This window comes from Gopherus evgoodei, chromosome 2 (assembly GCF_007399415.2).
Source record: "Gopherus evgoodei ecotype Sinaloan lineage chromosome 2, rGopEvg1_v1.p, whole genome shotgun sequence".
Classification (NCBI taxonomy): Eukaryota; Metazoa; Chordata; order Testudines; family Testudinidae; genus Gopherus; species Gopherus evgoodei.
Window position 1 is genome coordinate 276,363,647 of NC_044323.1, and position 17,318 is coordinate 276,380,964.

The 17,318-nt window shown below is 43.8% G+C and overlaps 1 protein-coding gene across 12 annotated transcripts in view; it reads right to left on the bottom strand.

Annotated features, from left to right (window-relative positions):
• Nucleotides 1-16,976, bottom strand: part of MTSS1 (MTSS I-BAR domain containing 1) — a 170,779-nt gene extending 153,803 nt beyond the window's left edge. For 11 of the 12 annotated variants that reach the window (XM_030553811.1, XM_030553804.1, XM_030553803.1 and 8 more), the window contains exon 1: nucleotides 16,088-16,976. In XM_030553811.1, coding sequence (XP_030409671.1) covers nucleotides 16,088-16,159 — 72 coding nt within the window. In that variant the 5' untranslated portion in view covers nucleotides 16,160-16,976. The remainder of the gene's footprint in view (nucleotides 1-16,087) is intronic. The other variant, XM_030553808.1, reaches the window with a different exon arrangement.
• Between the last annotated feature and the right edge of the window lie 342 nt (nucleotides 16,977-17,318).

A 17,318-nucleotide genomic window follows, 5' to 3' on the forward strand; every position in this document is an offset into this window, starting at 1 on the left:
AAGGGGCAAGCTTCCTTTATCTTTCAAACCCTGTTCGCAGTGTGAAGGGAGTGCTGGGCAGAAGATCAGCTTTAGGACACAGGTCCTGGGGCCATGTATTGAGCAACTTCACTGTTTACAGGACAAGTCAGTAATTTGCAGACTGGGTTTTTGGGAGGTTTCTTAATGTTAATTATTTATCATTGGGGATCTAACCTTATGCCTATTGAAGAAGTTAGTTCTTTAAATGTCAGCTACTGTGTTTTTCTTTGGAATGTATATTTTGCCACAGTAGGACACTCCAAAGTATCTACAGTGACACACTTTGGTGTTAAGCAACGCTCTGTATTTGGCTGCTTGCCTACCAACCACCAAGGCATGTCATTATTAGGCCATAATAGTATACCCTTGTCATATCTCATTGCTTAATTTGTTAGTTGATGGGTGATTAATCGTAGCATGGGTGAGTCCTCTCCTCAGATCAGGTGACTCATGTACTGCAAAGGTGGGCAGGGCACACTCTTCCTGCTTTTACCTCTCCTCCCTGATTGACTACCCTGCAGGCTGACAAAGGAAACAGTGAATCCTATCCTGTCAGTATTTAGCCAGTTCACAATTAAAACGCCAAACTGTGTCCCCTCAAGGGTACATACAGTAGCTGGTTCCCCTAAAGCAGTGTTTCCCAAACTTGGGACGCCGCTTGTGTAGTGAAAGCCCCTGGCGGGTGGGGCCGGCTTCTTTACCTGCCTCGTCCGCAGGTCCAGCCGATCGCGGCTCCCAACGGCCGCGGTTCACTGCTCCAGGCCAATGGGAGCTGCTGGAAGCAGCGGCCAGTACGTCCCTTGGCCCACGCCGCTTCCCGCAGCTCCCATTGGTCTTGAGCAGCGAACTGCGGCTACTGGGACCCGTGATCGGCCGGCCCTGCAGACAGGGCAGGTAAACAAACCAGTCTGGTCCGCCAGGGGCTTTCCCTGTACAAGCGGCCTTCCAAGTTTGGGAAACACTGCCCTAAAGGTATTAGGCTGAGCTGTTGGAGCCCAGGATGCTCTTTCAAGCCTCAGAGGTGCAGTACCCAGGCCTATTAGCATCTGGACAAATCCTGTCACATACTAACCATGCCCCAGTCATAAACTTAGTGGTAGGGTCATGGCTTTTTCTGGGCAGAGGAGAGTATTTTGGATCCTGTGCATGTGTGGGGATGGGCTGGCGGTGTTCGGAGTCTGGGAGGGGGATCAGGGCTGGGGCAGAGGGTTGGAGTGCAGGGGTGTGAGGAACTCCAGCTTGGGGTGCGGGCTCTGGGGTGGGGCTGAGCCGTTTGGGGGTGCAGGAGGGTCTCCGGGGCTACAGGGGGGAGAGAGAGGACTGCCCCCAGCTCTCTTTCCCCGCAGCAGCACCTGGGCTGGGGGGAGAGGCGCCTCTCCCTGCCATGGCTCAGGGGCTGCGGCCACAGAACAGGTGCCCCTCTCTGGCCCCTGCAGGTCTGGGCCAGGGCTGGGTTCAGTTCCCCCTATGACAGTCACCAATGACAATTACTGCAAAAGAGGCAGAAAAAAGTTTGATTTTTGCTTGTCCATCACATACACAACCTTTGACAGAACTATCTGAATGTCACAGGATGACCTGGATGTACCACCTATTTTAGGGGGAAAAATGAGAAAATGGTTTGACAGTCCCACTGGGGTGTGAGGAGCAAAAAGAGAAGAAAATGGGAAGGAAGCAGGGTGATTGCAGCGGGCAGAGCAGTAGTGTTACTCATCAAAAGCCAGAAATCTCCACTTCCTCACCTCAAGCCTCAGCTTCCCTCCCTGCAACCCACATTTATCACATTAACAGCTCACTGTTTAGAGACATTAAATACAAAAATCATGAGTGTTAGCACAGAGGTTCTCAAAATGGGGATCGTTACCCCTCAGGGGGTTGCAGGGTGATTACATGGGGGTCACGAGCTGTCAGCTCTGGGGGCTCTGGATTGTCAGTCCCGCATTAAATTATCCACCCAGCCCCCACCCCCGCTTTTAATTTATAGTGGGGTCATACTCAGAGACTTGCTGTGTGAAAGGGATCACCAATACAAAATGTTTGAAAACCACTGCATTAACACTTCTCAAAGTTAACGGGTGATTTCCTTCTTGGATTTTTTTAGCATAATTGTACAACTAAATTTAAGTTTGCAATTCTGTCACTAACTTTCACACAGTAGTAACAGATCCACAGACTGCACATCTGTCCTGCGACAACAAAACAATATTAACTCTACTCCTGAACACATGTCCTGAAAATATAAAATACAGGACTGGCTCTAGGCACCAGCAAACCAAGCACATGCTTGGGGCGGCACAATTCCCCAGGAGGTTTGTTGGTTTTTTTTTTTTGCTATGAGAGTTGTGCTGTCGGAAGTGTGGGGGGGGGGTTGTTGTTTTTTTTGCTTGGGGCAGCAAAAAACCTAGACCCGGCCCTGATAAAATAAAATATACAACTCTAAAATCTTATCCACCCACAACAAAACTTCCCTCTCATTGGTTACCACAACCACTAGAATGATTAGTAATATGAGCACAACACCATGTCCCCAAACAGAAAGCCTAATGTGCTAGGTGCTGTACAAACATACAAAGGTTACACACAAAGAGCTACTTCACTAGACCGGACATAGAGGACACCAAGTCTGCCGAAGAAACTTCAGTGGTCAACAGAGCAAGAAATACCGAGGGGAAGCAATACAACAATGGCCTTAAAATGGACCTTTACCACTGACAAATGTCAAAATGTAGAGGGAGATATAGTGGCTGAAAAATCAGTTCGCTAAACCAGAACATCTGCTGCAAACAGTTTGTGTTGGGTTTTTTTAAAAGGGGTCAACAAGGGAAAAGGGCACTTGGCAAGAGCCATGAGAGCAGAAGTTACAAAACACTAGCAAACAGTACTGCTAGTTTCTCTGCTCAATCCATGGATGGTTTACGTAACTCGAAAGTTAGACTATGCAGCCACTCAGAAGACCATAAAAGCGCTTGCAAAAAAACCAGATCATCTTTGAAACACAACAGACAGTCCAATTTGAAGTTTAGGATCACCTTTTCCAAGCTTCTTTACTATCTTAACAGTAATAATTTTCTTTCCCATTGGTAGCATTCCCTCTAAGCTGGCTGGTTCCTCCACTCTTCAGGTCAGAAAGTTGACATTAAAAATAATTAAAGAACCTACTTAATGAAGTATCTTCAGCTCAATGTGTTTCCCAACAAAATGTCAGGTTAACCACCATCTTACAGTGAGCTGAAACAAACTCAGGCAGGGTTCAGAAATAGTTCATTCTATTTCATTCTTCACGCAGATCTAGAATAATAGCATATGTATTCTAGGATGTTATTTTATTTGCCTCTTAACAAACAGGCCTTCATTACTGCTGCCTTCATTATCAATTTGTATCTTGCTTTGGTGCAAGTGATTTTGACATATTCATTTCCCACACACTTCTCTTTCCTATCCCTCAATATTAATATTCCAGTTAAGTGAATCAACCCGTGAAGCTTCTGCAACACCAAACGCACCATACGCTCATCATACAAGATCTTGAGCATTTCCAGTTTGTTTTGCAATGTCAAAATGAACTAATTTAAAACCAAGCATTTAAAATAGCATTTCAATTCCATAAGATTAAAATACTCCATTTCAAACTTTTCTTAAAAGAAAAGTTACTCCATTGGTTGATATTCCCGCCAAAACATATCTTGTTAATTGTATAGCATAAACATGAGAAATATCAATGTAATTTAAGCCAAGTTTTCAAAATCTGTGTACTGTTAGAATTTCCAACACCAGACTAGACCAGACCGGAGGTCCATCTAGACCAGTATCTTGTCTCTAACAGTGGCCAATAACAGATGCTTCAGAGGAAGGGATGAGAAAACCAGCTAAAAGTAATTAATGAGATAGCCTGCCACCATGAAAAAGTTTCCTCCTAACCTCCAAACTTAGAGGCTGTCTTATGCCATGATGCATGACAATTTATATCCCTTGCAAAACTCGTTTAATAGTCACCATTATGGATTTTCTTGATAACAATATAAGAATCTCATTCTTTTTTTGAAATCATGGACATCTCTTCCCTTCAATGGTATCTCATGTACAATCTAATTGTGCACTGCACTGAAAAATATATTTCTTTTTAGCAGCTTTTAAATTTGCCACCTTTCAAATTCATTGAGAATCCTTTTGTTCTTATATTATGAGAAAGGACAAATAGAAGTTTCTATCTACCTTCTCTATATCGTTCATAACCAGTATCTTAGAATATTTTTGTATCAGATGAAAATACATCTATCCTTAATTTGTTGATAGATAATTAGAATAAAGCAGATGCAAGGCCTCTTCATGTTTATATGAACACCATTTCACTCTGACGGATTCTTTACAAACTATATGCATGGCCTGATTTACAAAGGTGGTGAGCACATGTATCTTCATGACTACAGGTGCTCAGTTCCTTTGAGAGTGAAGTCATCCCCATTCACCCATCATTAATATACATGCACCCGTGGGATCAAAGAGGACAGAACTCCCCTATTAAGCTACTCTGCACTGTTTTGTTTTATTTTATTTTTGAAAGGCAAGTGAAAAATAACTTCCCCACTTAGTTTCATTTAGAGAACTGTGGGTACCCGGAATGCAACTTTGTTCAAAAGAGAAGCAAGTGTGCACAGAACCTCTCACAAGTGGTAAGGGCAAGCCCATAATCTCATGAAGAGTTCTACAACTGAAGAAAAAGATAATGCTATACATAGAGCAAGGATTTAGGATGCAATGGTTTTGCAGCCAAAGAAACTCTTTACTCACCCAGAACCCCTGCAGGGCCAGGAATGATATGTTGTAGTTAACAGTTAAAGAAGAGAATGACATTAATTTCATCTCCTTTCAAAACTAAGGCATCTCAAATCCAACTTCATGAAATGGAAAAGCATCAACTTTAAGAGGCTGTACTGTGAACAACTAAAAGCAGTGACAAATCATAGGAAATCAAGTTAAAACCGTGATTTAGCCTGTGTTGCGTTTCAAGATCAAAAGACTGTCGATCAGTGGTTTTCAACCTTCTTTCATTTGCGGATCACTAAAAAATTTCAAATGGAGGTGCGGACCCTTTGGGCATCTTAGCCAGTCTGCAGACTCCCAGGCATCCATGGACCATAGGTTGAAAACCACTGCAGCAGATGATTAAAAAGAAAATATAAGTCTAACCTATTTTTCTACTACTTATGCTACTGTTTTCTTTTTTATTTCTCTCAGCCTAGACCAGGGTTTCTCAAACAGGGGTCACCACTTGTGTAGGGAAAGCCCCTGGCAGGCCAGGCCGGTGTGTTTACCTGCCCCGTCCGCAGCTCTGGCCAATCGCGGCTCCCATTGGCTGCGGATCGCTGCTCCGGGCCACTGGGAGCTGCTGGAAGCGACGGCCAGTAAGTCCGTTGGTCCATGCTGCTTTCAGCAGCTCCCATTGGCCTGGAGCAGCAAACCGCAGCCAGTGGGAGCCGCGATCAGCCGGACCTGCGGACAGGGCAGGTAAATACACCGGCCCAGCCCGCCAGGGGCTTTCCCTACACAAGCGGCGATCCCTCTTTGATAAAACCCGGCCTAGATGACTTGCCAGTTTTACTTTCAGGGTCTTGTGCAATAGCACAATGCTGCAATGTACACAATCTAAAGACTTCCATGGAAAGCTTGTATAGGTTAAATTTGTTATAAATGTTATGGAACCACCTCTACTAGTCTAGGAGTTTTGTAACAGCTTGATCAACGCAAGACACTGATCCAGTCAGGGTGGAAGTCTATGGAAAACTCTAGAAGAGAACCACCACACCACAGGAAAAAGTATTGGTTGCCCACCACTGATTTAGATATGCCCAAAGCACCTTCTGAACATCAAACAATAGCTAATTCCGAAGCACTGATGTGCAGCCACCTCTTGGAATATGGCAATTTAATGAGGATAGCAACTATAAAAAATTCAAAGGAAAGAGGTGAGGAATACGAATTAGGTGTAATTTTGTTATTAGAGAGCCATTTTCTTCGCTTTGTTCTTATTGGTATAAAGTCCACATCCCAATAGCCCATGACTAAATGGATCCAGTAGTGAAGTACACACACTGTATTTTCATAATCACATCAGTCTGTCAGATGTCAAGGGTGGAATGATCCAAGATATTTAGGCTCTAAAAGCATCCTCTCCTTTCTTTGCGCGTAACATCCTGGCTTGAGACCAAGTCAGGCCACTCACCAACTGCCAGCAAGTTTGATGTCACAACTACATCATTCACTACAGGTTAAGACCTAGCAAACTTAGCTTTGAGACAGTAAGTTTAAATAAAAACGGATTGGAAAATTAGCAAACATGTTGAGAAAAATGTATTAATACAATGTGAGAGGATACACACCCACTGGATACCTTTCATTTTCTTCCACTCTGAAAGTCCCTCTCAAAAATAAGCAGACCTGCATTAAGATGAGAAGTCTAACTGGACTCTCTCTCTACATAGAGAAAGTTGTCTGTAGGAGGGGAAAAGCTATCCTGCTGCAGCCATGGGAGAACCTGACCTAGTATCCGATGGCACATTCTGCAAAAAGAGTTATATACACAAGAAGATGATTCTAAAGAAGTATGCAAGGGGAAATGTTTAGTTACATGTTCTTCAATTCAGATTAGAATGACAAATTCGTGAGAAACTCTGAAGGGAGGATTTCTCCACAGAGACTCATCAATAAAAGCCTTTCATCCACTCTAACATTATGAATCAGCTCCTGTGTATGTACAGCAGACACTTAAACCCACAATATTTCAGTTGGATCAAAACTAAGATTATTAAAATTTCAAGAGGCATTCACTCTGGTTAAGGCATACAGGGTAAATTCTCAAAGCAATGCCAGGGCCTACGCATGGCCGGGTAACTCCATTAACAGCACTGGGATTTGATCGACTAAAATTTCACATAGCCCTTTTAGCAAAAAAAAAGTATAACAGTGCCCCTCACCACTTGGTCTCTGTGCACTGTACAATGTTTTATGCATCTTATGTGCTAACCAGTGTCTCCTTTACAAGAGTCACACCATGCAAAGTATGCACCACCAAGTCCACACGATTTCTTCGGCAAAACCCACATAGAATAGATGCCCGTGGTTTCAATGCCCAGGGTTAAGTCTAACACAAGCTCCCTCAGGCCAGCAGATGAAACGATTACCAGAACCAAAGATCTTTTCCCCAGATGTTGAGAAATGCCTCAGGTGATCACAGCTGTCAAGGCAGCACACAGGGAGAAAGGGAGTTCTCTTGGGGGTTTTACCCTTTGGGTAGCTTCAAAATTCACTGGTATGCATTGGTTTATTACAAGTTTATTATTAGCTCAGAGGAGAAAAATAAAGTCATTTCCTAGCCCCAAGCTAAGCACCTATGCCAAGCTTCAGCAAAGAAGAATTGGAAAAGGTTGGGGCTACGATTATTACCAACTCAAAATTGACGGGCTAACTCACCCTCAACTACAGAGCTACTATGCAAAAGTCAAGTATCAGAGGGGTAGCCATGTTAGTCTGGATCTGTAAAAGCAGCAAAGAGTTCTGTGGCACCTTACAGACTAAGGGTATGTCTACATCTACAATTTTGTAGTGCTGGTTGTTACAGCTGTATTAGTACAGCTGTATAGGGCCAGCGCTGCAGAGTGGCCACACTTACAGCAACCAGCGCTGCAAGTGGTGTTAGATGTGGCCACACTGCAGCGCTGTTGGGCGGCTTCAAGGGGAGTTCGGGGAACGCGAGAGCAAACCGCGGGAAAGCAGGTCTTCTTCCCCGGTTTTGCTCCAGTGTTCCCCGAACCCCCGAGCAAGCAGATCTCCTTCCCCGCGGTTTGCTCTCGCGTTCCCCGAACCCCCGTGCAAGTAGGTCTCCTTCCCCGCACCCCCGAGCAAGCAGGTCTCCTTCCCCAACAAGCAGCAGTAGCTATGTCAGCAGGAGAGCATCTCCCCCCGTCACAGCACTGTCCACACTGGAGCGTCTGTTGGTGAAACTTATGTCGGTCAGGGATGTGGTTGTTTCACACCCCTGACCGACAAGAGTTTTACTGACAAAAGTCCTAGTGCAGACATAGCCTAGATCAGCATTTCTCAAACTGGAGTCCGCCAGCCCCGCTGATCAACTCCTCTCCCTCTGTCCCAGTACCTCTTGAATGCTGGGGGAACAGCTGTTCCCCAGCATGCAGGAGGCACTGGGCAGGGGAAGGGAGGGCACACCAGGGAGGGAGTAGAAAGAGGCAGGGAAGAAGAGGGGAAGGGGTGGAGTAGGACGGGAAGAGATGGGTCAGGGGTAGGATGACCAGATGTCCTGATTTTATAGGGACGGTTCCAATATTTTTTTTTCTTATATAGGCTCCTATTATCCTCCATCCCCTGTCCTGATTTTTCACACTTGCTATCTGGTCAGCCTAGTCAGGAGTGGGGCCTTGCGGGGAAGGGGTGTAGTGGGGGCAGGGCATGGGGTGAGCAGGGGGCTTAGGGGTCCACAAAAAAATTAAACCAAAATGAGGGTCCTCGGGTTGCTGTAGTTTGAGAACCGCTGGCCTCAATTGTTATGCACTAGCTGGTATCTCAGCCTGCATCCTAAGATTAACACAAATAGCACAGCACTGCTCTGCTTTCAGCTCTTCAACAGCTTCTAGTTGGCTAACGAGGGGGCGACAGACAGAGATAAAACAGCCACTCACAGAATAGCCAGCTATGGATCCTTCATGCACTATAATCCTACACATTAAAGTGTTCCAATCAGCCCCTTCCTTTAAAAACTAACACAGTTGTGCCCAGTGTTTTTGGCCTCATGTACATCGGGGGTGGGGGTGCATCACGATCAGCCTTGGAGGAGCAACTGCAGAGATTCTCTTCTCCACCTTCAAACAAGGAGAAACATCAGTGAAGTCTGAGACACTGACAAAAGTTCAGAGAGCACAGTAGCGAAAGCCAGAAACTCCTGAACTCAAATCCTTCTTCTAAGGCCTGTTCCATTTACAGTCTGGGGGAAACGTCACCAAAGCTCCAAGCCTGACCCTGCCCTTTTGTTAAAGAGGGGATTAATATTCCTAAGGTTCCTGTGAAGCTGGGTACTAGTGTTTGTGGAGCACTTTGACGATGAAATGCACTATGGGCTCAACCCTATTGCCAAGCATTCCTTCAAACATTGCTTCAATCCAGCAAAGCACTTCAGCACACGAGCAGCCCCACTGACTCAACAGGGAATTTTTATGTGCTTAACATTTGACACGACGGTATATAATGCTAAACTGACTAACCTAAACACAAAGAAAACAAATCCACCCTGCTGAGAGGCCCTTTGGGGGGACTCCTCCTTACTAATTCAGAGCCCCCCTGGTTTTGTGGGTTCAAAGTAGACTGATGCACCTTTTAAGTACAGCTGTCATTTTATTATTCCACTTTGCATCATGGGATTCTTCCCCACTACCCACCCTCATCGAATATCCTATATGGAGATTTCCATGGACAGATCGCTACTTCCCTCCTGATTAAAACTGGGGATTTGTAACTGAAAAGCTGAAAACATCAAGACAATGATAGTGCGGCTTCTGCTAAATATTCTATACAGATACACAAAAGTGCTCCATCACTTACAGCAACAAATATGTGACCAAGAGAGACATCCACACACAGCACAGCACTGGCTATTGTATACTGCTGGTTTTAATGCATCTTTTCCAGGTTCAGAACCGAGGAAGTGGTGAACTCTGTATTAACCAGTTCTAAGTGTGTAATTACACAGTCTCGTTATTCTCAAACATTTGCTCCATCAGTTGTATTTTTTAGGGAAAGCTGCACAATCTCTTCTAGGCTACAACACTGGAAACCTTACTATGTAGCCTATGGCATTCTGCCTGATCTGAAAGGATTTTTAAGTATTTTTTCCCCTCCACACTATAACAGGAAACAAAACTGTCCTCTAAACACTTGAGGGGCAGATCCTCAGCTGCTGTAAATTGTCATCACTCCACTGAAGATGATTTACACCAGCTGAGGATCTGCTACTAAAAAGAGGCCGTAGTTATGTATTTTCACAATTGTATGGAACACAGAGGTAGGCCCAATACATTGATAAGAATTCAGTATTTCTTCTCCTAGACCATCCCTCAAGCTTCGTGATAAATTCATGAGACTTTTTCCTTCTGAAGTCCTTAAGACACTTGCAGAAAGATTCTGCAGCTGTTTATAAAGAGCAAAGAATTTCAGAGAAAGCAAACTACCTGCTTGCACAAATTGCAAACAATTAGCTGTATTTGCTATCCACAGAAGTGTTGACAGCAAAACACCTATTCTAAAAAAAGAAGCTGCATGGAGAAAAAAAGAAACACACTGTAGAGTATAAATACCAGAGTCTCTATGCTTGAAACAGAGCTTGTCTTCAGGAATCGTGAGAGAAACACATACATTCTAATGTAGCATGCATTGGGGTAATGAAAGAAGTCCCTCTCTCATCTCCCCCTCTCTTCCCCCAAAGTCTATACCTGTGCTTTGCATTTATTTTAGTTAACCATTAAAAGAAAATAAGGCTAGCCATATTAGAAACTGGATGGCAGCCAGACTCTTAATTCAGCTGTAATATCTATATTTTACTTCAATTTTGTTACTACCAGCTTACTCCAAAGTATTTAGAGACAGCTTGAGAGATGCTATACAAAATAAAGTCAGGGTCCTGGAAGCAGATACATGCGGGCAGCCTCGTGTTTGTACAGATCTGATCACAGGATGAGGACCATTTAACGCCATATTTGCGTGGCAACTGGCTCAGCACTTTGCTTATCCCAACAATGGCTTAGCATTGCTTGAGTCACGTTACAAATATTTTCATTTGTTTTTCAAACGTGCATTTCCTTGTGTTCATACCAAAAACACACACAAATGCCACCAGCTTTCCTTAACCTCTGAATCAGTGTAAGAACCTAACTACCAAATTGCTTCAAGAACTATAGCCATTTCCCTTGTGCATCTTGTGCCAAGTTTTGCCATGTACACAGTTTAACTACTCTTCAACCTGCCCATATTGAAAATACATTGAGAATCGGAAAAATTCTCGGAACTTAATATTTCTCATCTCTCAGCCACTCAGATACATTCTCTTATCTATTCTCCTTTTGGGCCCACTCAGATTTCTATCCTTTCTATATCTCTATCAGCAACAGTCTTGAACATTTGACAGCAATGACGCCGCATTCCCATCCAAAAGTGCATTACTAGCCACAACAGGGCAGAATGAAGTTAGTGGTATCTCTCCAACTTTGCATTAAAATAAAAGTCACATCAATGCTTTGCTCTCAATTACTTCATGGAGACTTCAATTAAAAGACTGTAAAAATTTATATTCTCTTATCATTAGGCCTCTGGATTTCCATCCCTTATTAGAGAGGTGAGCACTGATCCTGCCTTAGAAATGTGTTTTTACTCTCCAAGGAGAAAATTTATATCCCCTTTTTGTATCTTTAAGCCCAAGCAAACTCATGGATATAATCAATGTAGGCCTGTCTGTTATCATTTATTTGTATGCTAGGAATGCCTGGAGACCACAATCAGGATCAGGGCCCCATTCAACCAGGTGCTGCACAGAGCAACAGCTCCAACAAGCTTACAGCCGAAACAGACAAAACAGATGAAGGGTGTGTTGGGGGAAAAGGATGCAACATAAAAGCAAGAGTGATGAGTGGCACACAGTATCTTAGTTCCTTATTGGGGTGGGGAAGGAGAGAGTAATGGTTGTGTGGAATAGCGAGAGTAAAGGGGAGCCGGAGGGAACAAGTTAAGAAAAGCACAGAATTAGGAATGAGAAGGAAAGGAAGAGCAACACTGAAAAGGGGAAGCATGCTCTGCATCAAAAGACAGGATTGTTTGAAACATGCTCTTCAAAAGCTCATCCCAAAATGATCTCCATACATTTGCTGTATGCTACGAGAAATTAACAGCATACTACTGTACAGAGCTTCTCGGTATTTTGTTTCCAGAAAGGAGTTACAATCCATTCAGATCAAATGCTATCTTCCCACAGGGAGCTACAGAAAGCACATTATATTCACAGGGAAACCTGAACAATGTTAGCACATCATATAAATCTACTCCTCAGAGGGAACAAAGCAAGTATTTATTTTTTCATTTGGACCACTTCGAAAAAAATCTTACATATAACATCTGTACATTATCACCTCAAGAATAGATTGTAGGGAACAATAGTTCATTAAGAATGGACAAAACGTACAGCTAAATTTCTATGATTCTCTTGAATTCTGAAGTTGCCAAATCCTGATTCTGGAGCAAAAATACCAAGCATGGCACCAAACGTGAACACGTCAAACATGAGTCTGTCATAGTGAAGAGCCTGTGTACTCCATGATAAATCTGACCTAAACTTTGCAGCAGATTTTGCTTACACAGCAAACCATAAATTCCACAGCAGAATAAGATAAAATAAAAAATGGAAGGGGGAGGGGTTACTGAATTATATATTAAAATGAACAATAAAATATTCCTTGTGTTATTTAATTTGATATTCAATTTAATTGAAAAAGTAAACAAGGAAGTGTTATTTACTTCTTCTCATAACACAAGAACTGGGGGTAACCAAATGAAATTAACAGGCAGATTTAAAACAAACAAAAGGAAGTATTTTTTCCACACAACGCACAGTCAACCTGTGGAACTCTTTGCCGGAGGATGTTGTGAAGGCCAAGACTATAACAGGGTTCAAAAAAGAACTCAGTAAGTTCATGGAGGCTAGGTCCATCCATGGCTATTAGCCAGGATGGACAGGGACGGTGTCCCTAGCTTCTGTTTGCCAGAAGCTGGGAATGGGTGACAAGATGGATCACTTGATGATTACCTGTTCTGTTCATTCCCTCTGGGGCACCTGGCCTCGGCCACTGTCGGAAGATAGGACACTGGGCTAGATGGACCTTTGGTCAGACACAGTATGACAGTTCTTATGTTCTTAATTACACAATGCCATAAATTTTTTAATTTACACATAGCTGCCAAACTTTGTACTGAAACCAACCTGCACTGTAGAAGATTTGGGACTTTTGGCACTTCAGAAATTGAGAGAAGCCGTTTATGATTGTGGACTAGAAGCAAACTAGTTCAATGTTTCTGCTAAGACCAGCACTAGACTGGTTAAGCATACTAACACAGTCATCATTAGGTTTCAGTGTTAACACACCATTGAGTCTATTGGGGGGAGATCTCACTTTGGAGCTATTGTTTACAGGCTCAGAAGCCTTGTCCACTCTAAGGAAAGGTGGGCATCAACAACAGGACAGCTGAACTGGTGCTGAACACAGTTTAAATCGGGGTCTCAAACTCACGGCCCACGTGACTTCAGCAGTGGCCAACGGGGCTTCAGCAGTTTTGGGGCAGGTCTCTCCCTGGGCCCCACCTGAAGTCTCCGGGCACTCCCCCCTTAGGGGCCCCGGTGGTGCAGCAGAGCTGAGTGGCGTCTGCCTGCTCACTCCAGTTGCTACGGCCCTCCCCCTGCGGCCCAAGGGTGGGGTGGGGCTGTGCCTCTGCGCCCTGCCCCGAGCACCCCTCCAGCCAATGGGATGCTGCAGGGAGGGTGCCTGGGGGCAGAAGCGCATGGAGGTCCCTGGCCAGCACCACCTTGGAGCCCCAGGTAAGCGCTGCACATCCGACTCCTTCCCAGAGCCTCTGTTCACACTGTTCATATTTGGGGGGGGGTTCATCACAATCACAATGGCTAAGTATTAAAATTAATAAAATGAAAGGGCTGGATTCCGTTGCAAATTCCACACCATTGCAGAGTACACAGGGCTCTGGCTATAGCCTTCCGATTATGGGAATTACGGACAGATCCTGCAACAGGATAGGTTGGCAGACTCCTGCTCAGATCCCAACAGCTTTGCAAGGAGTCCACCCCCACAGTTCCACTTGTACCTCTGCAGTAAAATGGAACTTAGCTTTCTAAGGACCATTTCGTACAGCTGGCTGAAAGCACCCATTAATCTCTGAAAAAAGTAATTATTTTTGTAAACTGTCGTTATCCTTGCACATAATTAGTAAAAACAGCTAAGGTTTCATTAATTGCATGGATGTAATTTAATTGCTTTGTTTAGACTAAACAATAAGGAACATTGTGCCTGTTCATCTAAACAGTGATCAACCGGTTTAAGATTGGTGCAGTGTTCGTTTTCTTTAAATCTAATACACCCCTTCTAGAGTTCAGTCTAGAAAACAGGTTCCACTAATATTAAAGATTTTTTTTAAATCCACACCTGTTTCCATTTCTGTAAAGCAGCTGTGTTAAAATCTTTCCAGTGACCAGGGTTTCCGTACATGTAACAGTGAATAAACACACACACAACAGCAGCAGCAAAACAAGATGCATCATTTTTACAGAAGAGAAGTAATGACATATTCTGCTCTTCTGTATTTAAATAAAAAATAACATTTAATCTGGCAGAACAAAACATCTGTTAAATGTTCTTTTTGAAGTATATTTAATGAAAATTATTACAGTGGTGGAGGTTGGTTTTTGTTTTGTCTTTTTAATTAAACCTACACTTAATGTAAAAAAAAGAAAAGGCAAAATTTGGAAAATCACACTTGAAGAACATGACAGCAATAATTGCAACATTCTTCTGATACACACACCTCTCCCCCAAACCTGCCTACTCTTTACAAACCATGCTTTTAATTATCTCCATAGATCTGTTTAGATGAAAGGCATGTGAATCCAAGCTAAGAAATAATTCCTGGACCAGACACCTCCCCGTCCCCCTTCCTCCCCCCGCCCACTCCATACACACACAAAAAACATTCATTTATATGTGCCTCACTGTAAATTATATTTTAGCTAGTAAAACTGAGCTCCCATCCAAAGCACATGCACACCCACCAGTGAATCCCTCACCTCTGAGAACTACCTCCACCTGGCACCCTCACCTCCCAGCCCTTCTGGGAAGAATCCTGTACAAATTAAAAATACACTGTTTGGAATCATTGCTGTAAAATACTGTAATGTAACACTTCACTATTGGCTGTATTTAGACTATAGCAGGATTCCCTCAAACCTAGCCCCGCATCTATACCCCATCCGAGAAAGGCATCTTGCCCTTGTTAAAGAGAACATTACAGTATTCCGCAAGAAGAGCTGCAAACACTGTAGTAACGTTATTTTAAGCTGTAGTGATCTAGGACCATTATTAAGGAGATACTGTAGTTTATTTTTTTAAAACAAGACTAGGCTAGAAGAGCCTTCCCATCCTTATATATATATATCCTGCAGAGAGGCCCTTTGCAGTCAAGGATGCAGGCAACACCCCTTAATTGATGGCTCCCTCACAGGAACGATCTTTGTAGACTGTGATTTCAGTTTGCATGGGGGCAAAGCTATGAGAATTGATGCACTTTGCATTTAAACAGACTTAGGAAAGGGCAGTTACCATCCATATGAATATACCATATACAAACAAAATTAATCACAGATTAAGATATAGTTTCATCCCAGAAAAAACAAATATACTTTTTCGTATCTGTAGGTCTATATTTTCATATGGCACTCATCATGGTGATATACGGATGCCTATATTGCCCTTTTCAGCCCCATCCCAGGGCTTTCCAACACACTATAATAGGTGTCCTACACTGAATCACTTCTGGCCTTGTTGCATTTATTGTCAGGAATTGCACAACCTAAAACAGTTTTTAAAAATGGTATAGGAAATATTGGCCCTAAGGTAAAGAGATCCAAACTTAAATGTTCGTGGATGGGCACTGCAGGAGAAGGAGGTGGTGTCCTGCAAGCAACTCAGGAGTCAAAACCATCAACAATTAACTAACATACTGCAAAGAGCATTTATAACTGATGCCAACACACATCCAGAAGATTAAACACAGGGTCTCAGTCTCATCCACAAACTAGTGTAAGGGGGCTTTGGGTGGGGTAGGGAGTTAATGCAATGACCCTTCAATGCAGCTGGAATTTATGGTGCAATCATGTGGTGCTTGTAAAGTTTACCCAGCAAAGGTTACTAGATGGCTTCCCAGCACCTGGTCCCACACTTCCCTCTCAATCACTTACCTTCATGTCGCTTATGATGGTCTGGAAGAGCCCTCCAAGCGCACTACATTCCTTCTCTATCACAGCCTCCATTTTCCCAGCTCGATCACACAGGAGGACACAGACACTGCTGCAATTTCACAACCCTAAAAAAAAATAATCGCCCCAACCTCCCACCTCAACAAAACCTGAGCAGCTCTTTAAAAAAAAAAAAAGGCGAACCTAAAGGCAGCAGGGAAAATAAGTGAAATCCTTATCTATTTCGAAAAAAATCCCAGTTATTGGTGTCTATTTTCTACATACAGCCCCCAACAACCCCCCCAAAATATCCTGAGATTTAAAACCAAGCTGCTACTATCCGCCCACACAAGGGCAACAACAAAATTCATCCTTGTGCATAATGGGTCATGCCCACAAGTAGGATCAAACCTGCTATTTCAATCTAAAACAACATCAGCTGTTTAAAAATGAATGTAATGCACCAGATTTGCTGCCTACCAAAAAAAGCAAAATAACTATTCATTTAAGGCAACAAATCTGATGGCAAAGAAAAGCATTTAATACATCCACGCCACTGCCTGCACTTTAAAAAAAAGAAAGTCAAGCGCGTTTAACAAAACAAATCAATGGCTTGCCAAAAAAAAGCCTAACGCATTTAGAGCAACAAATTAATATTTCAATTTTAAAAGCCCCAGAGCATTTACTAATGCTCTCGGCCGGCTGGTTGCCACGGCGGGAGAGGAGCCAACTACCAATCTAGTGTTTCCAGAAAACCCCAATGCACGGGATTCATCGGCGCTTTATTTGCAACCCCCCCCGAAGCCGGCGGCGCTGCCCCGTCTCGTGCCTCTGTGCTGGGCTGTGGCTGGGCTCTCTCAGCTTCTCTAGCTCCCCTCGCGAGCGCGCGCCACTGCCCGGGCCCTACTATCTCACCTCCCCGGGAGCGGGGGCGCGGGCGCGTCACGAGCACAGCCCCGCCCCGCCGCTGCTGATTGGTTAAAGGGAGAAGAGGCGGGTGGGCAGAAGGTAGCTGCCGGCTCTAGAGCACGCACTTGTGCGGGAGTGGGGTGCTGGCGGGGAATGGTTGGGTTCGAGTCCCTGCTCTGCTGCTGCGGGAGGGGCTGCTGGGTCATGTCATTTTAAATCTAGTGCACACAACAAAAACCACGTTAGACGAATATTATTAAGGTTGTAAAGTCAAGCACACTAGGAAATGCCAGAATTAAGGCTGGCTGTGCAAGGGTCCTAGGAA